The following is a 23,565-nucleotide window of genomic DNA, read 5'->3' as shown; positions in this document are numbered from 1 at the left end:
TTTAGGAATCCTGAAATGAAAAATTTCCTGGTGAAGACCTACTGGGAATTCCCAAGCAGGGACTTTGTGAATCCTGCTTCGAAAGGACTATGGTGTTTTCCTCTTTCTTCCTGTAGGCTGCTCACTATAGTGAGCAGCTTATGGCCCCATTCATAGGCAAAACAAAGGAATCTGATATCGTTTCCAAAATGCTTTTGTTTGCACTAATAAGGACAGAATTCCTTACTTGATTTCCGTTTGTCCTCCTGCTTTTCGGGCAATTTGAATCAGCTCTTTCCCGTATCTCTCTTCTGCTTGTGCTCTGTTAAGAGAAAAACTTCACTCAGTTTCTCTTAGTGGTACCAGGATCACATTCACGTAAACCTTGTAATTGCATCTGAGGTACAGAACGTGAGAAATACAGTTTCTTTACTTTCTCTATCTCCTCAATTCTCGTGCTATTATTTACCTCTCAAATATTTGGAGTGAGCTATTTCTAGAAGAAATAAGGGAAAAGGACGCCCATCTCCATGGCTTTGCTTGCTGTGGAGTGCTGTGGAGAACTCTGTCCCCAGAATGTTGGATTTCATTAGAAGAAGGGGTACAGAAGTGTAGTGAAGATGCTCTTTTACAACAGAAGCCAAAAAGAAAAGAGCTGACTTGACCCATCAAAAAGACTGGGAGGGGAGAGTAGCTTCTGAAGGATCCATTTGAGAGGTTGTGAATAAACAGGAGCAGGGAGTAGCAGTAGAAACATGAAGTGCAGCTTGAAAGAGCTGCAGTGGAGGCAGAGGGGGAAGGTGAGGCGGTGATGGTTTTGTAGAAGGCACAATATGATGCGATGTCTCACCTAATGGGGAACCAGAACTGGTGACTCAGGGAGGTGGTTCTGTTTCTATGGGTAATAAAGAAATACAAGTATTGCTTTGCTGTTTCCCACTCCCCCAGCTCTGGAAGAAATTTCTGTTCTCTGTTATTGCTTTTCTCCTGGGTGCAAAACCGGGGGGAAGTAAGTTTTCAGTCTTTGAGTACTGCTAAAATCTATTGAATGGATAATGAACTGATAGCCTAGTGCTAGGATTTGGTGGGGGGAAAGGGGTGTTTGGGGTAATTCCACTTCTCAAAAGCGGTTTCAAAGCATTTCAAATAGTTTTGCACCTGAAACTTGGCATCTTAGAGAAACACTCTCTTTGTTCAGAGAAGGCATCTCGATGTGGGTGTGAGGGCATGAAACCCCGCTGGCTTGTTCTTCCACCCGTCCTCCCGCTCGGCCACACTGTGCTTTATTATTGCTATTTGCTGATTTCCAGTGGTTTGGGGCAGGTTTCACAGTGTTCAGCTTGGCAGCTGTAGGACACGTCTCTGTTTGAGAACACACAAGCATGCATTTGACTGTTCCTCTGCGCCTGATGGCGGGGAGCACCTTGTATTGTACCAGTGGCTCTGGTGCAATTTCACTGGTTTGCAACCATCTTCCATGGTTGTAACCATCTTCCTGACCTGTGGCAAGCTCCTCCTGGGGACTTCCCCCAGTCCCACCTATCTGTCAGGCTGGCAGAGTAGCAGTGCTGGTCATACCGCAGCCTACGGTCACTATAGCCTGGAGTGGAGGCTGCTCTTGGCCTCTGTCTATGGCTCCCATACATCTAATACTGCATGTGCAGTTAGTTAATTGCTGTCCTGCTGTGCTAGAAATGGCTGAGCTTTAGTGGGCTGTTCCTATGTCACTGCTTTGGGATTCCTCCTAGAAGAGCAGGGTGCAAGGCATAGTGACAGGCCACACTGAAGTACCACTTTATTTTCACATTAGATGGATGGAGTTTCATTGAAATGGAAATATACCTCAGAGACACAATGCTGCAGAAGTAAAATAGGTAATTTTCTTCGGATTTTTATAACAAGAAACACAAGTGGCAGAGCCTTTGCTTAGTGCCAGTGGATGTACAGCAATTAGAACAACCCCAGTGCTACAGTCCCACTTGGCTTGCTTGGTACACCCAGGCTTGCTTGCTGTATGACAGAGAAAAAGCCTGGCCAGCTCTTAAGCCAGTCCCAGCCCCTGCAAAACCCTTGGATCATCTCTTCCTGAAAGCTCAGGCATGGGACTAGGCTAACCCAGGGTCAGAGGAGTTTGACAGGGGGCTGGCACCATCATTTCACATCTTGGTGCTGCCTTTCCTAATTCCAGTACCCTTGCACACAGCTTCTAGGTTTCCCTATCCCATGAATGACATGAGAACAAGCTGAAGCAAACATCCTGCAGGGATAAACTGAGGTGACACCTTCTTTCTTCAAGTCAGTGCCCACTATCTCTTCTCCTTTTCCTCCTCCTCAACATGCACATACACGTTTGCACACGCACTGAAGTGTTTTGTGGGTGTGCAAAAGTTCATGCAAACATTTGTTCTTGTGGCTTTCAGATCTGCAAGGTGACCGTACGTGTATTTTTCTTTGTGAGAAGCCTTTTGTGCCTCCGCCACAAGCCAGGACGAACCTTATCCCGTAACTTGCAGAAACCTCTAGAGTGTTGTGTTAAAAAGCACAGGCGTATGTGGCATCAGATGTGTGCTGCCGTGCAGAGCCTTCCTGAAGCCTGCAGTGAGTTCTGATCTCGGTAAGTTAGGAGTCACAAAGGAGCTGTTTCAAACAGCTGAAGCTAAGCGGCCATTGGACAGATGTGTCTTCAGGACTTGTGACACAAAACAGGTTCCCACTGGTGGTCAAGAAAAGCAATTCAAATAGGTTCAGATTTTGATGGGAGACTCTTCACCCCCTGTGAAATAGTCAACTTCCAGTTTGGCAGTCACGTCCCCTCCAAAGTCCCTGTGTTTGAAAAGTAGCCTTAAGAAAACCAGCCTACAACCTGATGGGAACAGACTGGGAAGAAAAAGCAGGCTGTGACAGTGGAAGCCTGAGCAATATTCACAAGGAGACAGTTCTGAAATGGGCTGCTCTAGGGCTACCTGCTGAATCCATAGTCCATATGGTGTGGCCTTCCTCCAGGTCACACAAGAGCATGTATGTGCCTCACGCTACATGTTGGAACTGTTAAAACCCAGCCACTTAAACCAGAACCGCATTTCGGGTGTACTTTTCCAAGTAAGAAGTACAAAACTGAATGGCAAAGGAGCCAGAGCAGCTGTGTAATACGTGTTTTCTCACCCACAAAAGTGTCAGCAGCCTACAGCAGCTGTTGGGAGGCACCCAAGCAGCATGTAAAGGACGGACATAATGTACGAGGTTGTTATTCGAAGTCTGGTAGTGTTGGTGAATGATGCAGGCTATCTTGGGAAAGGCTTCTGTTATATAGGTTTGTATTAGAAAAACGGGCCATTGTTGGTAGCTCCAGAAAACTGAAACAGTGCCTGTGGCAACAGTGAGTTCAAAGAGAAAGGAAAATGCAAGTGATTTGCTCCCTGCAAAAGGGGAAACTGAGTAGTGCTACTTGGGGACATGTGTGCTACTGTGATTCTGGACTGATAAGACCTGGGTCTTGAAGGAACTCTGAGTTTCTTGCTTTTTCAACCTTCTTGAGTCTCTAGGATTCCTTTGAGCTCGGACTCAAACCACTCAGGTCTTCCTATGTAAACTGGTATCATTACCAAGTTCAGAACTAGCCTGCTGTTCCTTTCCAGATGCCAAACAGGACAGAAAACAGAGGCTGTTCAGACCTCTCACTCTGATTCTCTTACCTCTGCTTGAGCAAATCCTCCACATCTTTGCACATCTTCCTCCCATCCAACAGCCGCTGTACAAGCACCTCGTAGCCAGTGTGGAGGGTGAACTCCCTGCACTAAGACAGAAAGATAAAGAGTTGAGCTTATTTGTGCACTAAGTTTGCAGGTTTACCAGACACCTACTGTCAGTCATATGGAGCAAATTGGAAAATCCCAATGGATTTAGGTTTGCCCAGAGCAGTGGTCACCGGGACAGGGCTAAGGGCACAGGCAGGGATAAGATTCCTCCAAAGTGAAAATCTGTAAAAGTTTCTATTAAACCAAGTTTGGTTTTTAATACTGAAAAAGTGAAGTGGGTTGCACATTTTGTTGTGTGGAAAGCAGCACTTGCTGTCTTTTTGGGGAAGTCACGGGTAGCTTTGGGGGGGTGTTCTTCGCAGGGCAGAGATGTTTTCGTAGCTCTTAAGGGTAACAACAGCTCCTCTTATCATATGTTTTCTAAAACAAATGGTCAGAGTCAGCTCAGTGGCACAGGACTCTCAGCAAGACAGTGACCTGCTGTAGAGGTGCAAGTGGAGAAGAGAAGGATGGACACTGATCCACAGGGCAGTGGCACAGCCACCCTGTTACTGGTGGGGGTTTTAATGGGAGGATGCGAGAAAGTAGGCATGTCGAGAGCTTAGGAATGTGGATGTGGGATCTGCAGGAGATTGGAAGTGTGTACTTCTGAGATGCTTGCCCATGAGTGCTGCTTCCCTTGCTTTGGCATTCACCACCCCATCTCCTTGCTTGTCCTTTTGGGTCCTTTTGCAGCCTGTCCTGTTCTGTGACCCCACCCCACATGGCAACTGGAGCCAGCCAAGGTGATCCGTGGTTTCCAGCCAGTCCACACCAGACAGGCAAGGTTATGGGGCTGGGAGGTGTTTGCTGCCCCAAAGCCAGGGCTCTTATCTCTTTCTAGGGCCCCATTCCTCTGCTGTGCTCTAGGACTGCAGTCCCTCCCCATCACACTAGTTCATGCATCAGGCTTGTCCCTGTCCATGTGATCTATCAGAGCACACCCCAGTGCATCTCAGACAAAAACATCTGAGTAATGAGAAGAAAAACAATTAGTCTTGTACTTCCTTTGTCATTTTCCCAACTTCCAGATTGCGCTGCAGCAATGGTAACTCAGAGTCACAGCACAGCCAGTGCTGCTGAGGAAATAGTGGGAACCCACCCAGAATGGGAAGGGAGTAAAGTTGCGACATGCTCCGAGTGTGGCACTGGGAGAGGATTTCTGTGTTCTGCTCCTGGTCCTCCCACTGACTCACAACAGGATTAGGACAAGCCATTTTTACTTTGAGAGCCCCACTTTAGTAGTATATAGTGATGATGTTACTGGAAACGTAGTGAGGAATGTTATCTGGGCTTTATGTTAGAGCATTATGGTAAAATCATGGACTGTGTAACCATAAAGAGAATGAGTATGTTCCTTCCCTCAAGCAGTTTATGTACAATATAAGTGCTTATATATGAACTGAACACAGTTTATACATCCATCCACTGTCCCCTAAGCAGTTATCGTTTAATAAATGCGCTAGTTTATTGCTTCCCACCATGACTGTGAAGAAAAGAGCTGTTTGAGTTTTGGGACTTGGGACGGATCCTCTGTCAAGCAGCGGTTGGACACTTTTGCTTGTGGCTTTGCTTCCTTATTGCTGGGACTAAGAGGAATCAGTCAAGCTCTGGGGATGAATGGTAGCGGCTGATGGCAGCCTTTGGTGCTGTTCACCCAGGCCCTAGGGCTTCTGTGGAGATTTGCAGCCCTGGGCTGCTTCAAGAGGCAGGATCCATTTCTGCAGAACATCTTTGCAGACCTGCAGGTTGTAGTAACATTGCCAGTGCTACCGTTCTTGCAAGCAGTAATTCCTGCGTCCCTAATGGACACTCTTATCACAAGCAGGGGGAGAAAGGAAAGACAGTAGGATAATGGCCCACAAGAGACATAGACAAATGCCTCTACCAGCAAAGTGTCTGCGCTGCAGAGCCAGACAAGATAATAATGTAGATAAAAGTATACAGAAACAGTGCAATGGATCCACTGTTACCACTGTTGCCAATGCAGGAAAATAATAGGATGACATATGCTCATCTGATGCATATGATCACCCTTTAAGAAACAGGATCTCAAAACCAGAACATCAGTTTTCCTAATGTTTCCAAGGGCAGGTTACACACACATCCCAGGGAGAGATCTTGCTGTGAAATAAAGGAGAAGAAGCAAGGGTTTGCCATCCATAGAGCAAAGCAGGAAAGGTTCTTGATAATATCTTGGCAATGGGCATGTCAGTTCCCCCCTCTCCCTTTTTCTTTCTTTAAGGGCATCCCAATGGCCAAAGGCATTGCTGCTGTAAAACACCCTCACAGATTGCTTTCTCTGCCTGGCAGAAACCACTCTGATCACATTCTCCACAACAATCTCACAGCCCAAACATTTGGTTGGTGTATTTCCAGCTGCAATTCACTACATCCCATAGCTGTGCACACAGCTTCCTTGTCCCAGAAATGCTTCCCAGAGGTAAGTGAAATATCATATGGGCTTGTGTGACCCCAGCAGTCAGGCACACTGCCACGAGCAACAGCCGAGAGTATGAGCACGCTGTAACGTTACTCTGCCATTTCTGTTCAACATCTCTGTTTAGTAAATGCTAAAACTCACTTGCAGCACACCTGAATTAAAGGATCCTTTGTAAGCTGTGCTGCCCTGGGTAGCACAGTAGTGCAGTCTTCTTGGAGCTCTGCAAACAGGCTTGCCTCCAGGACGTGCGCTGGCACTAGTGCCAAGGGAACAGGTTACTGCTGCTCCCCACTGCCCACAACAGATTCTCTGCTCCATCTTTTTGCCTTCCTACTTCCTTACTTCAATGAATTTAGAAATGAAAAAGCCAGATTTTACTTATGATAACTATAGGAATATTTTAGTCCTTTAATGTACACAGAAAGATAACTTGGTTGAATGTGAAATCTGTAATAGCACTTGCTCATTCCTAGATCACAGGCTTTCTACCAAGTAGGGGATGGGAGTAGTGTTCCCACTGTTCATTCTGTGCCCTTGTGTGCACGTATGTATGCCAAGTGCAAACAGGCATTGTCTTACTCAACAGTTTTGCTTTGCCTGTTGCCTGCTAACATGAGTAAGACTTGAACTTGTTAAAAAGGGAGCCACTGCAGCTGCATCTAAAGGAGAGCTGAAATCTCCTCTTAGGAGGCATCAGTCCCTGCTTGTGAGATTCATCTGGGTTTTGTCTCTATGGCTGATCCCTGTAAAGGGATTTGGCTCTAGACAGGTCTTAAAAGGACTTTGTACCCATTTACTCTTTCTTTGGTTTGGGGGGATCCATCTCAAATTTGCTTTATTGTCCTCATCCTGTGTTCCTGAAGAATATGTAAGCCCTCTCTCAGAAACCACAGCATCTGCACACTAAACCAGGACTGCCTCAGCCTCCCAAGCAGCAGATCTGCCTGTGGTCTCACTAGCATATGCAACTGGCACCTCGCAGGGTACAGCAAGGAGGGAAACACAGACAGCTGACAGCCCCAGGGTTAGATAAGTTTAAGCTGCCATGGTCACTCACCCTGCAACATTGCTGCTTAATTCCCAACCACAACGCAGCCATAAATCACCGAGGGTTCAGTTTACTTACACAAGTATTTCCCTTTTATTGCAACAGGTTTTTTTGTTCTTTTTCCATGTGTTGTACATCTACATCCTCTCTCAACCTCTCCTTGAATCCAAACTAACCTCCTTTGCCCTTTCCTGAGATACTGGTTCTTGATTCCCTTGTGTTCTTATAGTACCTGTTCAAGGCTGAATAAGTCCCTGCTGGACAAGGATGATATTCTGTTCCAGAGAAGGCTAACTGATGCTTCATACCATGGCATTAGCATCTGCTGCCTAAAAAACGCTTCTGGTCCATCAGAGGATTGTATTTGCCTTCTTCCACTATCAAATCATACCTAACTGAGCTATGATCTATTGATGTACCTCAATTTTCTCCTCTCCTGCAATTTTACTTGCTGAGGTCCCACAAGGTATTGGACCTTTTTGCTACTGATTCTTACTCTCACTTTGTACTGAGAAACTTGAATTTTATCCGCTTTCTGTTACCCCAGGCTTGAAGGTTATCAGCAACCTCCTGTACAATATTTCATCCTACCTATTTGTTTCAACAACAGCTATTTCCAGCCCATTCTTTCTGTCTTATGCCAGTACATCCAATGAATATATTGAATGAAATTAACCCTGAGACCACCTCTCAAGATCCCTTCCTCCAGCTCAGGCATTTCCATTCCAGCACAAACCACCAGTGTCTCATCCATAATAGTGTCTGTTCTGCTGTGTCTGTTAGTCCTGTTTTGTTATTCTTCTCTAGTTCCTTAAGGATTTCCTGTATGGCACCATAACAGACACATATTTTCTTTGTCAGGACAATCAAGACAGCAAGACTGTATCACACTGAACAGCGATCTACCCTTGCTAAGCTGTCTTGCCTTTATTCTGTTTTCCATTTACCATTAGGCTGTTAAAACTGCCTTCTTGGACACCTCTCAGCTGGGACTTCATGGTGATTGGAACTAATGAGTACTATTTTTTTTATTAGACATTAGAAAAATGCTTTAGTTAGGTAATAAATATATTCATTAAATGTGTAAACATCATTTGCTTACAGCAAAAACAAGGTAGTTGCTTGGAAGGAGGTGATTTGAATCACCACCACTCATTCGTTTCATTGCCAAGAAAGTGATCCTGCTTAGTCAAAGCGTGTGCGGTTGTGAAAGAGGATTTACTCATTGTTATTTGAATAAAAAAGATTAGTTCATCTGCATTGTCCAACAGACCTATGATCACTTGTAAGCAAGCGCTTGACAAAGGGATTTCAGTGTTACAGGCAGATTTGTATTGTCCTGAGGTTCTTTCATGGGGAAAATCACGGCTAATGCAGAGGCAGCATCTCTTCTCCTCATTTATGAAGGTTGCTTCCCTTGTGTGCAATAAGCAACACTGCTCCTCCAGAGATGAAAGGAATGTGAAAGGGAGTATATGACTGAAACCCACAAATGTTATGCTCTAGCTTAGCCAGAATAGCTTTTCCTTGCACACTTGAAAGGAGGCATGGAAGACTGCAAGCAGAGGTGTTGACAGTAAGCACACTGGGATACGCTTTCTTCTTTCCATTTCTTTCTTCCTCTGGGGCTTAACACTGCTGTTCCCTCACAGTAGCGCTTTTCTACAGAGATAGGTGCCTTGGGACTGTGTCATCCCCTCTGGCAGACGTTTCTGCATAGGCAATCGCGCAGGTAAACCTCAGAAGTTAAATGTGGGAGAGATCATTCACTGCAGCCATGAGGGAGAGGCTCTGAGGAGTGCAAGCGGGAAGGCCGATGGTGTCAGTTCCCTGCCCAGAGGGTGGACAATTCACTATGCAGATAGCTAGGAGGTGACAATTTCTTCTTACCTCCTGGTGGCACAAAGCTGAGTAACCTTATGCCAAGCCTTGTGTCTTTAGCTGAGAATCAGCCTTACAGCACATCCTTTCTCTGAGCCTTGTGCTGTGGGTGCTCAGAGAGCACTGCAAGGCTTTTTGAAGAGCAAACATCTATGGTTTGAAGTCAGGAGAGTATTGCTGCAATAATATCAAGTAGGAAAGACTAAAATGCTTTGCTGGTTGCTGAGGCATGGTTTTGGCAAATAGCTATTACAGTGGACTGAACTGAGGGAAAATATCCAGGCTTGTGTGTGGAGCATGTGCTAAACTGTACATCCTTATATGTCCAACTGTTAATATTCAGAAAGTGACACAAATTGATCAAGTCATGGTTGTGCTGTAGGAACTGTGAGCTCTTCTGTTGTGGCTGGTTTTCTTGGAGCGTTTCTGACACCATCCTGGGACACACAAACCTTTTTAGAGGTGTTTCCATACCACAGTTCGTACCTCTGCCTGCTCCTGCAGGATAAGCTGGCTTGTCAACAGTTTAGCATCTCCCCCAGGGAAGTGCTCTGCACCTAAAGCCGTAGGTCCTGTTTGGTAAGTGCCACTGCAGCTCCACCTCAGCTTCTGCATTGCTCAGAGGAACTGCAGTCAGCAAAATAGGTTCTCTTTCTGAGCACCTCCAGCTGCAAAGCCTGCTCCTTTGCTTTTTGCAGGGAACTAGGTCCTCAATGGTACACAGGGAGAGTAACCCCAGTATGCAGCATGGCAGTATCACCACCCCGATGGAGAAATAGGGCTGGGAAAGAAATAACTATGCAGCAGACACTGGGTGTATTGCTTGCTGTGTGGTAGGGTGGTGCTGAGCTCCCATGATGGTATAGATAGTATCAAAATCTGCATGTTGAGTGGTTTGCACATCTAAGGTGGGCCTGACTGCAAGCGGTAGTGGTACGAGCACCAGCAGTTATCACACAGCTACTGTATGAGCCTGCTGAGCCTTCATTCAGGAACTGGTTGAAATGTGTTATCTGCAAATATTCAAAAGTATTCCAAAAACATTCTCTCAAGTCTGAAAATATTGAGCTCTGAAAGTGCATTCCTTGTCTTTGTTCTTAATGGTATTTGCACAAGGCTTTTATCAGGGGTATTATCACAATGGGTTTGGACTGAAAATGATAAATGTTGTGAACTCACTCACCTAAATAAAGTCTTCATAGAGATCTTCAAACGAAAAAGAAAATGAAACCAAGTCCATTAGGGATATCTTTGTAATTTTTGGAAAATCAAGCTCCTTTTGCACACAGCTCTCCTGTGTAGTTATGGGAAACTCCTGACGATTTTAGTAAAACAAAAGCTTCAGATTCCTTTTTCCAGGCTCAAACATTAACAAAGTACTGGTGGGAGGAGAAGGTTTAGAGAGAACAGGGGACAGTGAGCTTTGAACAAGCATCATTCTGCCAACACCTTTTTCAGCTGTCAGAAAGAAATCCTTTCTATCCACAACTGCATCACTCCTGATATCTCAGTCCTGGATTGAAAGTAAGTTCTACCGACTGGGTTATATCAATGAACTGCATCACTGCACTATACCGCTGTGTACTGGCACTGCTTAAAAAGAGTGTTTCTAGATGCTGATCTCTTGATCTGCTAGTTTCCTTGTCAAGAGCTCTGTCAAGGGCTTAGTATTTACTGGTGAGCAGCAAACAGATCTAATAGCCAGCAGTCAAACATGATTTATAATCTCAAAGTAGATTGGAGTGGGCTGGATGCTCGCTAGCATGTCCTGGTTTTTCACTGTAATTGAATCACTTTATGGTGTTCTGTTTTTTTTTCCCAGGATGCTTTAAATTTCCCCAGTATCTCTATGAATATATTCACAGGATACCAAGAGTTTTTAGGGAGTTTATTGCTCTTTTTCTGCCTCACTCTGGCTATTCTGAAATAAACAGCAAACCAAAATGGGGTAGCAGCCACTGATTTGTGTCTCTGCAGTGTTGCAGCAGAAACCTCTAACCAAAGCAGTCTCCTGTGCTTGGTGGGAGATGGGTCATTTTGATGTGATAACAAAGTGGTTAAGGAGTTCAAAAGCATACGTCCATGTTGCATTCAGCTGTACCATGTGAGAGCTCTTTCTCTTACTGGCCAGAATGGGTTGGGATGTACAGAACTGCTGTGACTGCTCCTGCTTCCCACCACTGAGCTGACAATAGAATTTGTGCAAGAGCGATTTTTCCACATAAGCAGAGAAAAGCAGGGATGGGCAGGTGGGCTGGGACCAGCTGTAAATTCACTCTTTGCACACTAGAAACGTAGATGGTTGCTAAGGATGTAGATAGCTCTCTTGGGACTTGTTGTGATAATTTTGGGAGGTAAGTTGGGCATGTTCAGTGTGAGGCTTAGTTTGCAGTTTCACTGTGATGCAGTACTTTTCATTGGGAGTCAGCAGGATTTACTGCCAGACACAGCACAGATGTGAACCTTGCATGGAACCTTCAATAATCATTTGCATGTGTAGCATCCCAATGGCTGAGCTGCTAGATTGCTGCCTTGTGCTTCCCCCTGTAACGAGGCAGGCTAGAGAACTTCTAATGAAAGCAGAGATTCTCATCAGGCTCCAGTTCTCCAGCAGCTGGGATATTCAGAAACAAACTGCAATTGAGATTTCACAAACTCCACAGTAGCGTTGCAGAACTGGTGCCATTGAGCAAACCCAGCAGCTTCCCAGTGGTGTTTTGCCCTCTATGATATTTCGGGTTTTCTCTAAGAAGGAAATGGTTGGTTCAGAGTTCTGCTGACAAGATGAATTTGCTCCTCAGCTTCCTGAGCCTTCACCCTCCTCACTGGCATCCTGGACTGCTCATGCGCTGTGTATCAGGCACTCTTATAGTCACAGCATGATGTTTTGGCTCTCTTCAGTTTTAATCATCCCATGATTTGCATATAGCTACAAAGGGATTGCTGCACAAAAGCCACCTTAACTTCTGCAGGTGGTTTGTTGGCTGGCAGACTAATGGCACACAAGGAACAGGCTTGGAAAGTCTTGATTCCAGTATAATAAAAGCACTCTGCTTGTACTTATTACCTCCATTTTAGTTTCCCTTCCGATAATTTGGTTAAATAACATTCTTGGAATGCACAATGCTTCCTAGGGAAGAAAAGCTGTAGTGTAATTTTTGGTCTCTTTGCAAAGAGTGCAAGTGTTCTGTTTTCCTTTGCAGAGCAGTGTTTTTACATATCACAAAACCCAAGCTCTAGCCAGAGGACTGAAGGATGTGACAGTGATCTTTGAACTTTCAGCTTCTTCCAGACATTACATGGAAGCAGCTTTACCTTTTGGAAGGCAGAAGCAGAGCTTTGTAGACATGCCACAGTATCACCTCCTTTTCACTGCCCATCTGCCTGTCTTTCATAATGTCTCAATTCAGGAACCTTCCACAAAGGTCACAAGGAAGGTCAGGAAATGGAAACCTCATGCTGCCTTTATCACAAGAACACCTCTTTCATGCTGAATAGAAGAGCATCCTCTGTCATTCATTGTTTTATTCCAAGCACCTTGAATTGTCAAGCAGCCAGGGAAAACAAGGCACCTTCCCTTGAATTGCACATATTCTTCCAGATTGAAATCATGCTTTTGTTTGCCTATTTCCACTAGTTTTCATTAATTTCAGCCTTGGCCTGAAGTTCCTGCAGGTGGGAGCCTCAGGATGTGCCTGACCACCTTCAGGACATGGCATGTTCCTATTGCTTCTGCTCTAGGAAAAGGAGAAAGGGGCCAGCAGCCAGATGTGCATAACAATAAAAACTGTGACAAAAAGCTGAGAATCTGTTCAGGAAATTCAGATATAACAAACTTCTGGATCAACCTTTGTGGTGGGAATGATGAGAAATGGGACAGGAGGACACAAAATCCCTCACTAGTTTTAAATCAGAGCTTGATGTGGCTCTATGGCACAGGTCTGAGGTGGTGGCACCCCTTTTCTCCATGTGGTGACTTTAGACAGCAGCTAAATCCATAAAGCAAGGTGGCTTCTTCCTGGGAGCCAACGGAGAGGCCTGGTGTGAGCATTTGCACCTGCCTTTCCTAAGGCACAACACTGCTTTGGCATGGTGCCTTCCAGATTCTCATAGATGAGTGTGTCAGTAGTGAAATCAGATGTTGCTTCAGTCTCTTCTTGAAAAGTACTAGCTACACAAGAAAAACTGGAAGTGAAATAAGGAGAAACAGTATCTTAAAAGTAGAGGATACTTCTGTTTCATGCAAAACTATGGTCAGGGTTTATTTTGTTTCTATTCCTCTTTAGTTCATCCACTTCCAGGTCTTTTCTATAGGAGAGCTCCTCTCCTCCTGCAAGCACTGTGGGTCCAGCCTCATACCACTGTGAGTGAGGCAGCATGAAGCAACCCTGACTTTCCCATGCACAGAGGCTGTTGATCTGCAGGTCATATATAGCCACTGGAACCAGCCCTGCTCCACTGGTACATTAATTCATTAAAACCCATGTGTCTTGCTACTTCCCATTTTAGAAAGCTTAGAATTGTTTCCTGTCAGTCCTGAAAAAGGCACTAAATGCAGCACTCTGCTGCATCCACGCTCTCTGCTTCCCCTATGAGATGAGCAAGTTTTTCAGTGGTCTTTCCTGGCACATAGGGAAGGGGAAAGCATCAGGAAATCTTCCCAGAGTCTTGCAGTACGAAGGGAATGAATTAAACCTTTAGTTCATTTCTCAGTAAGCTATAGAATACCATTTCCATTTTACAAGAGAGCCTCACCACCTAAAGGATGGTTTTTCAACATCTCTTGTTACTCAGCGTGATGCAACATATTCCTGCACTCCCTTAGCATGATGTATCACAGGGTCCTGGGGAACTGTGCTATCCAACAGGACAAAACCAACTTTCGGCTTTTAGAGTCTTAAAAGGGGGGAGAGAATTGGTCATGTAAGTAAAGTGAAGCAGTTTGTCTATTGGCACAACTGTGCCGCTACTGCATTACCTTCTAGGAAGCATTCCTCTGTCTTTGCTCCCACTTGCATGAATTTCTCCTGCCTTACACAAAACTAAGTAAAACAGGATCATTTCTGGGGTTTTATGAAGTGCTGAATCAAGGAGGTATTTAGCTGGATGTACCCCCTCTCTGCTGCAGGCTCCTGGGGTATAGGAAATGGGCAAGATCTACAGAAGTGGGTGCACACTAAGGCATTGCACCAGCATAGCTACTTTGGAACACTTTGAGGCTCTGAATCAGGAAGATCTGACTGAGACATCCCATTGCCTAAGCTAGCACACTACCCACCATCTGCTGTCTGTATAGGGAAGAAGAATTTCATCTTCATCTCTCCTTTCTTGAGCTGCTTTACTTGTGGACAAATCTACTGTAGCAGAGGGAAGGCATGCCTGGACTCCAGGCTGCTGTAGGGTATACATATGAGCCATGAGAGCTCCTGTTTCTGTTTCAGAGTAGGTCTCCCACTGCAGAGCTCCCCCAGAGGGCTGTTGTTTGAGTCTGGTCTCCTCTTTGGTTAGAAATGTCACCTCAAACCTCCCTCTCCATAGGAAGCCTTCACCAGGTGGGAACTTGGTCATCAAAACCTAGCTTTACCTTCCACAACAGCTCCCCTACTTCCAGTAAAGCTGTGCTGCTGAGCTCCTGATTGCTTTTCTGCTTTGCCCCCACCCCTTGTTTCTGAGTTTTCTTTCCTTTTAGGAATTAGCCAGTCCTGGACAGATTGAGAGCAGCACCAGAAGGCATCTTGGTGTGGGAAGCTGTGACTTGGAAGACCAAAAAGAAACAGGAAGTTTGTGTTTATCTGTTCAGTAGCTCTGATCGGACGCTGGTGTCTCTGAGCCAGCCCAGCTGGCCAGTTTTCACTTAATTCATAAGACTAAGAGTAAACAAGTGATGCCTTTCACTTCAACCGAAAATGAAGGTGTATCAGGAGTGTTTTACCAGGAGCTGTGGAACTGTCCAGCTCCTCAGGCTTGTTCAGTGTTTTCCCACCACTCTGGAGATGCTCTGAACTGCAGCTATAGTCAGGGAGCAATTCCCTGGGGAACTGAAAAGCTATTGGGATCTGGATGCATGTTTTCAATGTACTTTTCTTCCTTAAGCTTGACAACCTGAGCAGTGCTGAATGGTCCCCATGCAGAGCCATGCCCTGCAGTCCTCACCTCATCCCTGCCTCAAATTCCCGCATTCCTACTCAACAGCGCAGGGAACTTTGGAGGTTATTGAACTGTGGCTGCTGAGAGAGGTTTTGTTACAAAACTGAGATCAAACATGAGATGAAACAAGTGTTCTCTGTGCCACCTGCCCGCCAGAACCTACCTCGCTGCAGCATGGCGTGGAAACACAATCAGGAAAAGAGGTCTTTTTGAGCCCAAACGAGCTGAATAATAATAGTGAAAAACCTGTTCATGAAGCAGCCTCATTTGCCTTCCCCACAAGCATGCAATGGGTGGAACTGGGTTGAAATTCAGAGCAGAGCAAGGTCAGTGTCCCCACTCAGTGACCATCAGCTTTGCAGGAACAGAAGTGGTGCAAGCCCATGCTGCTGCCCTGGGGGAGTGCAGGCCTCGTGGGAGGAAAGGGATGGGCCATGAATCACCAGCCCTGCAGGAAAACCCATGTTGAAATGAGATTCACAGGGAGAGTCTGAGATTCACCCTGGAGAGGCTGTGGTGGGAGGAGAGGCAGGGACCTGGGATGGCTGAGCCTGCAGGAGAGGTGGCTGGAGGTGTCTAAATGTGTGGTGCAGGGAGCAGGGGAGATGGAGGCAGGACTTGTCAGTGGTACCCAGTGTCAGGGTACTGGGTACATCTCTGACCTTTGCATCAAGCACTGTTACAGGACCCGTTTGAAGCTCTGTGTGACAAACAGTCGTTTAACTCCAGGTGGTATTCACTAAACGTGTCTGTGTATGTGTGGGTGACTCGAGAGTTGATGGCTCAGCTATCCCATATTTAAAATGCAGACTCATGGCACAGTTAAAGTTGGCATAAATAAGAACCCTCTGTTTCTCTGAACTGAAGCAAACCCAGTTTCTGCAGAGCAGGACAGATCAGAAAGAACAGATCTAGCTGTGTTAAAAACGTTAACAAAACTGGTACAGTGATTTCATCGATCCACCCATTTAAGCAGTCGCAGCCCCTAGATAAGGCACTTGCTTGCATATTGTCATCAGGACTTTTAATAAAACATAATTTAGCTGTCTAATTATTTCAGTCACTGGCCTAAAATGAGCTTTCTGTAAGCCCATTAATCTACCTGGTCTGGAAAGCCTTCTACAGCCTTAGGACCAGCTCACTGCATTTATACTCTTCCTCCTCATAAGGACGATGCTCAGCCTGGGGTGCCACATGCAGGACATAACCAAGCAGATAACCAGAAGTTGCAAACATAAAACCCTAGTCCTTCCAATTGAGCTCATCACCAAGGAAATGAACCATGCTGAATGTGCTGTAATTGTTCCCTGACAGACCCTTCTAGCGTTGTTTTAGGAATACAGGGGTGGAAGTAGACATTGACCTGTTTGTCTCACTATCGAGACCTGGGCTGGGAATGTTAATTCATTTGAGCTGTTGTGCTCTGTTCAGAAGGGATTTGTGAAGCACCAGTGTTCCCACAGCCATGAAAACTGATCAGGTTTTCTGCTTGTGAGATTGCAACCCCTTCACCAGTGCTTCTCATTGCCCTAGTGAGCCAGGAGCCTTCCCAGGTCAGCTAGGGGAGTGCAGAAAGAAATCACACGTGAAAAAAAAGAGAGCAGCCTCTTCCATGGAGATGAAGCTCATCCAGCAAACACACTGTACTGATCCTGACTTCAGGGAATACAGTATGTACTGACAGCAGATCCTGACTTCAGGGAATACAGTATGTACTGACAGCAGATCCTGACTTCAGGGGATGCAGTATGTACTGACAGCAGATCCTGACTTCAGGGGATACAGTATGAACTGACAGCAGATCCTGACTTCAGGGGATGCAGTATGTACTGACAATAGATCCTGACTTCAGGGGATGCGGTATGTACTGACAGCAGATCCTGACTTCAGGGGATGCAGTATGTACTGACAGCAGATCCTGACTTCAGGGGATACAGTATGTACTGACAGCAGATCCTGACTTCAGGGGATGCAGTATGTACTGACAGCAGATCCTGACTTCAGGGGATACAGTATGAACTGACAGCAGATCCTGACTTCAGGGGATGCAGTATGTACTGACAATAGATCCTGACTTCAGGGGATACAGTATGTACTGACAGCAGATCCTGACTTCAGGGGATGCAGTATGTACTGACAACAGATCCTGACTTCAGGGGATACAGTATGTACTGACAACAGATCCTGACTTCAGGGGATGCAGTATGTACTGACAGCAGATCCTGATTTCAGGGGATGCAGTATGTACTGACAGCAGATCCTGACTTCAGGGGATGCAGTATGTACTGACAGCAGATCCTGACTTCAGGGGATACAGTATGTACTGACAGCAGATCCTGACTTCAGGGGATACAGTATGTACTGACAGCAGATCCTGACTTCAGGGGATGCAGTATGTACTGACAGCAGATCCTGACTTCAGGGGATGCAGTATGTACTGACAGCAGATCCTGACTTCAGGGGATGCAGTATGTACTGACAGCAGATCCTGACTTCAGGGGATGCAGTATGTACTGACAGCAGATCCTGACTTCAGGGGATGCAGTATGTACTGACAGCAGATCCTGACTTCAGGGGATGCAGTATGTACTGACAGCAGATCCTGACTTCAGGGGATACAGTATGTACTGACAGCAGATCCTGACTTCAGGGGATGCAGTATGTACTGACAGCAGATCCTGACTTCAGGGGATGCAGTATGTACTGACAGCAGATCCTGACTTCAGGGGATGCGGTATGTACTGACAGCAGATCCTGACTTCAGGGGATGCAGTATGTACTGACAGCAGATCCTGGCCTGCCTCTGTGCCAGTGAGCACTGAGATTGTTTGTTTTAATGTGCCTGGTGTCAGTAGATACAGATGCAACTGATGCAGTCCCATTCACTTGGATTTTGGTGCAGAACCGCTTGCAAAGCTGAGGTGCCAGGGTGAAAGTTTTGGCAGCCACATCCTTCCCTGCCTGATCCCAGCCCTGCTTTGGGTGCCAGGGGCTGGCAGGAGCCCTCATTAGCCCCTCTTCCTCCCTCCCACCAAACCTGCCCTTTCTTACTTCCTCCTGCTTTGGAAGAAGGGGCCCTGTGAAACTTAACCTCTACAGGAAGGCAGCTCCTGGTATAAAAAAGACTTTGTTTTCTGAGCAAACCAGTTGACATTATATTTCTCCAGTACATCACCTAGTAGGTCTATAAAATAGTTTTACTGTGACTTTTACCATCATCTCTGCACTCTTATTCCACAGTTAAGAGTCTCATTAGAAGTTAAATTATTTCTGAAAATAATTACATCTTTTCCTGGCATGTATAATAGACTGTTGTGTGAAAAAGCTACAGTAACAGTTGAGAGGTTCACTTGCAAACTCAACTTTGCATTGAACCTGATGTAGAATATAGCCTGGAGTCAAAACGAGAAAGGTGAAGCAAGCATCTTTGTAACAGGTTCTTTATCTCCAGCACTTCTGTATCTCCCACTGCTGTAGGATCTGACCACAGGTACTGCACTGGCAGGAAGGTGGTAAGAAGTCCAGAGCAGCGCAGGGAGGCACATCTTGCTATCTCATGTTCATCATGTTTGCTGGCCCATTATCTCCAGCTTAATTGTTCTTTCAAAAGAAAGCCGTGAGAGTGCACAAGCCCTGAGCTCATCCCAGAGCTGAGAACAGAGAGCACTTCACACACCTAATCCCAGGCACCTTAGGAGCCAATTTCCAGAACTGACTTGGCCACTGGAGTTTGATTCAAAGCTGCCCAAGGGAACAGACTTGCTCTCATTCAACTCTGGGCACTTTGGAGCCTGCCCCAAAACCAAACACCTCCTTCGGAGGTCTTCCTCATTCCCCCTTCCTGAGTGAGTGAGGCCACTAAGCACCTGCCTTCCCCTTGGGTAGAAATAGCTGCATTTCACAGGGTTGCAGCTGGAGTGCTAAGCAGCATGTTGGAGAAAAGCACAGTAGAAGAAATAGAACAGAAGGAAAAGGCAGTGACAAGAATTTCAGAGGAAAAGCAATGATAAGTGCAGGAACACAGAATAAGAGGGAGACTCAATCTTTGTGACAAGGAGAAAGACTTTCTTGGTTAGCGGGTTTTGCTCAGCTCTCTGACTATCAACATAACCCTGTTAACATGAAACTCAGCAGACGTTCTCCCCATTAACATGGGAATGTGTCTACCTGGCTGATGTGATGCTGGAGAAGACAGGTAACATCTGTTACATTTGTATAGCAGCCCAGCAGAGTATGAATCCATTAGCAACTGCCCTGCACCAGCTATAAAAACTGATTTGTGTTTCCATCTCACTAATGTTTTCCAAAAGCTGTTAACAGAGGACACTTTGAGAGGCACAGTTTGGTGGAGGCTTTGAGCAAGTTTGACTTAAACCATCACAGGGTGTGTGGAGGGTACAAAACCAAATTGAAAGGAAGAAATATAGTAGTTTGAGCCCAGGCCATTCTCCAAAGCAAGTGTGAAAGCTGTGGTATAGGACTATGATTAAGTCATGGCTACACATAATAGGGGAAAAGAGAGATTAAAACTTACAGCTATTATGAGGAACAATTTGCATTTTCCTGGAACACAGCACACCCTGTTCTTAGGAAGCTTGAGGGCCTTTGGGGAGGAATGAACGGGTCCCTTTCTCTGCTAGTTGGGAAGATCTGCAGCTTTTAGGGTTTCTTTATGTATTTCATATTGCTAGAGATGCCAAAGAAACTTCCTCCTATGCACAAGTTCAGCGATGGTGAGAGCAGGGAGTTCTTGCACTGGTGTACCTTATCAGGAGGAATGACAGCGAGGGTGCAGCAGTGTCCTCAGACAGGTCTTAGAGATCAGGGATCTGTACTGAGCAATCTGCTGTGGTGCAAATATGCTTTTTGGGTTTTAATGATAAAGACAGTTTCCATTCATGGTACAAATCAAATCCAGGAGATAACTGCTCACTGAAGCAAACCATGCAAATACATTTCCATCTCAGTTAATGGGCATGACAGAGCCTTTTGAATGCAAAAATAATTGCTGATCTTGTGATTTGGGGGGCAAGCTGCGTGCCTCTGCCACACTGTGCAATATCCTGTGAGTTTTCATTTTAAAAGACTTATTACTGCAGAGCTAAAACTGCCATCCTCAACCGGATATATTCCTGCCCTCTTAATTGAGCTTGGTGAGACAATGCTCTCAGCCAAACAATATCAAAGACAAAGATGCTTTCCTTTCAGGAAGGTGTTAGCTTCAAAGCTAAGCAAGGATTATAGTCATGGTAACATGACTAAGCACAGGAGAGAAGGTGAGGGAAGAAGAGCCAGAAAGAACTGGCCTGGCCAGATTGCCAACTGGTGCTCATCACCCAAACCCTGCTCCTCTGTCCCCTGCAGGACACCTCACTGGAGCCTCACTGATTTATTCTCACTCAAGTCCAAGGTCTTGAAAGTAAATACACCGAACGTGGCAGTTCTAAGGGGCAGATGGCACATTCCCAAAGGCAGTTCAGGAATGCCAGAGCTGCAGCTCCTGGGGTAGCACTGGCTTGTGGTCCCATCCTGCCCCGTGCTCTGCACTGTGCAGGCAGTAGCTGTGTGGCAGAGGAGGCACAGAGCATGTCGTGTGGATGTGGTTGGGTGCGGTGAGGGTTAACATCAAAATGAACTCATGTATTTCCTCATTGCATTTGATGTAACTGCTCAAATGTAGTGCTGGGGGTGGGGAGGGCTTCCTGGAGGTGCTGGGAGGAAGGGGGGTCACCAAAATGTGTTTCTGCTTCTGCCCTGCTGGTTTGCACCAAGAGAGGGTTTACCCTGAGGGGTGGGTGGATAGAAAGGTAACACAAGCAGCGAACACACTGTAAAGGGACTGTTCTACTCGGCCTGATAGGGAAATGGCAGGAAGAATTCATAAGCCTTCACGTCTTTCTCTAAGTCAGTCCTAGATGCTGGAAAATGACTGCTCAGAGAAGGGGCAACCACGAAACATCCTGTTTACCCAACTCTGCAATGTTAGAACTTGTTGACGCTGCTGCTTTGTTCCTTAAAACCCCCACACCAGAGGCAATTGCAAGAAACTTAAGGTTGCCCTGGAGAGAAAAAGGATGAGGGCCTTTTTACCTTGTAACTGCAGAGAAGGAGCTTGAAAACAAGACACAAGAATGTTCTTCAACCAGAAGTCAGACAAGAACAGAGTCTATCTGCATGGTTTAGTATCCACTGGTTTTAAGGGAGTGTTGGGCTTGATTCTTGAGTGTCACTGCTGGCTCTTCCTCCGGGTGCTCTGTTTGAGCCCTGGGCACCTCCGCACCCCATGTGTGCCCTCCTGCACCTAGAAGCAGGCACGGGCTGCACGCAGCCAGAGCAGCAAGCATGAGCAAATCCAGCCTGTCACTAGTAACAGTTCATGCGCTGGGAGACACTCCTGGAGTGGGGACACAGTCCTAGGAGACACACAAACCCTTTCACAGGCAGCTCCTGGACCTAGCACAGGAACCGGCAGTGCTGGTTGGTTTATGTGGGCTGGATGTGTTCTTACAACGCAGCCTTCTGCTGAGGACCTAGCACTTGTACTACCAAACAAGTAGGTTTGCACTTGGAGTCAAATCTGGGCTGTTACTAAACTAAATGTAAAGCACAGAACAGGATTAAATTAGTTTTGAGCTATGTATAGAGCCAAGCGGTATTTTAAGAGACTTTTAAACGCAGATACATTGAATGTAGGAAATACTCACCCAAAATGCATCTTTAAACTGCAGCTGTGTCATTATTACCGCTCTGTGGAGGGCGAGGAATCCTTCAGGGAGTTCTCTCGTGGGTGAGAGCCACAGCAGCCACAGCTCCGAGCCCTGTTGCTTTCCCCCAGCCAAAGCAGAGAGTGAAGCACATCCACATCCACAGACCTGGCTCTTCTGAAATCAGGCTGGTGAAAACAGCATTGGGCAGTTTCAGGCAGCTCCACGTGATGACCTATGGCTGGGATGGGACAGAGGGGATAAAAGCCGTGGCTCACACAGAGAGTCATGCACGCGCTCAGCACCCTAACCCCAAACCTGTTTCTCTGCTGGTAAACAGTTCATATTGAAATGAGGAAGCAGGGAGATGTCAAGTGATGTCAGGCTGCTCCGTGCCTTGTGTGCATGCGAGAGGCTCGCAAGCTAAAAACCAAAGAGGTAAAATTCAGCTCTATGATTTGATGAGCTACAGGAGACAGAGCAATTGAAATGCAAAGGAAACCAGCACAATACAAAGAGATAAGCTGTGGAGGAAATGAGTGCCAAGCTGTCACAGAATGCTGTGGTCTGACAAAGAAAATGATGTAAAAGAAGCCCATGAGCCATGTTTCTCCTGGGGTTGGAGGGGCCCATGTGTTTGCACACGGCAAGTGTAGCTTGATATTGCATTTCTGCAACTGAAAAGGCTTTTCAAGGCTGGTTAAATTAAGAACACTGAAGTGTGCAGGTGTCTGCACGCTTTTAGATACCTGTATGTCTATATAGAGAACATTCTGATTTGCATGCCCTCATGTAAATGCTGCTGTGAATAACCAGGAGATAGGAAATTTAGAAGTGAAATCCAAACTCTTGAGAAAAGAATTGCGATGAGAGAGCTGAGTTTATTGACACCGGGCCCTGAAGTGATGCTTCACAGACATTGTCCGGGTACCAGTGGTCCCTCCATGAGCAATCGGTAGCTGTGTGTTAGAGTTTCTTTCCTTGTGGTCTGAAGAAGGCAGGGAGCACACAGAGACTTTGAGAGGGCATACGAGGAGTGCAGAGGGCAGAAGGGAGGTGTGAAATTGCTTTGGTTGTCATAAGCAGCAGGAAAAAAAGCATCATTGCATGAGAGGGGGAGCAGGAGAAACGTGAGGATTCCCTTGCGGAGGGTGCTGAGGGAGGAGTGATGCTTCCTTCCACAGGGAATATTCCCCGAAACGTGTATTCTGAGGGCCTGGGCACTGCTCGTAACACCTGATCTGTAAGCAGAAAAAGAGCCTTTTGAAGAGTATTTTATCTCAGTCTGTCTAAAACTGAGTGTTTCCTTTCACTATTTCCCAATCTGAGCTGTTTCCTTAGCTTTGCTCCTGTTGGGTCTCACAACAACGCCCAGAGGGCACTCGGGCCCTCCAAAACCATATCCTGCTTTCCCATTATTTGTAGTTTGGCCTCCAACCAGAAGCCAGTTACTTGGTGGGCTCTGACACCAGGCTCTGTGCCTGTCCCAGCCAGGACAGTCGCCTCCCTTGGGAGCAGCCTCTCACATGCCACCAGCTTTGTGCTGCGGGGGAGTTCATCTCCTGCTGC

The 23,565-nt window shown here is 46.1% G+C and overlaps 1 protein-coding gene across 2 annotated transcripts in view; it reads right to left on the bottom strand.

Moving 5' to 3' along the window:
• The window catches only part of PSTPIP1 (proline-serine-threonine phosphatase interacting protein 1), a 52,862-nt gene extending 29,793 nt beyond the window's left edge, over positions 1-23,069 (bottom strand). The window contains exons 1-3 of one of the 2 annotated variants that reach the window (XM_061347691.1): positions 21,997-23,069; positions 3,672-3,772; positions 227-301 (exon numbers count right to left, since the gene is read on the bottom strand). In XM_061347691.1, coding sequence (XP_061203675.1) covers positions 227-301; positions 3,672-3,772; positions 21,997-22,029 — 209 coding nt within the window. In that variant the 5' untranslated portion in view covers positions 22,030-23,069. The remainder of the gene's footprint in view (positions 1-226; positions 302-3,671; positions 3,773-21,996) is intronic. The other variant, XM_061347690.1, reaches the window with a different exon arrangement.
• Between the last annotated feature and the right edge of the window lie 496 nt (positions 23,070-23,565).

Source organism: Neopsephotus bourkii, unplaced genomic scaffold (genome assembly GCF_033783945.1).
Source record: "Neopsephotus bourkii isolate Nb327-2 ecotype Australia unplaced genomic scaffold, CSIRO-AGI_Nbou_v1 NB_318, whole genome shotgun sequence".
Taxonomy (NCBI): Eukaryota; Metazoa; Chordata; class Aves; order Psittaciformes; family Psittacidae; genus Neopsephotus; species Neopsephotus bourkii.
This window is presented reverse-complemented; position numbering and strand designations above follow the sequence as displayed.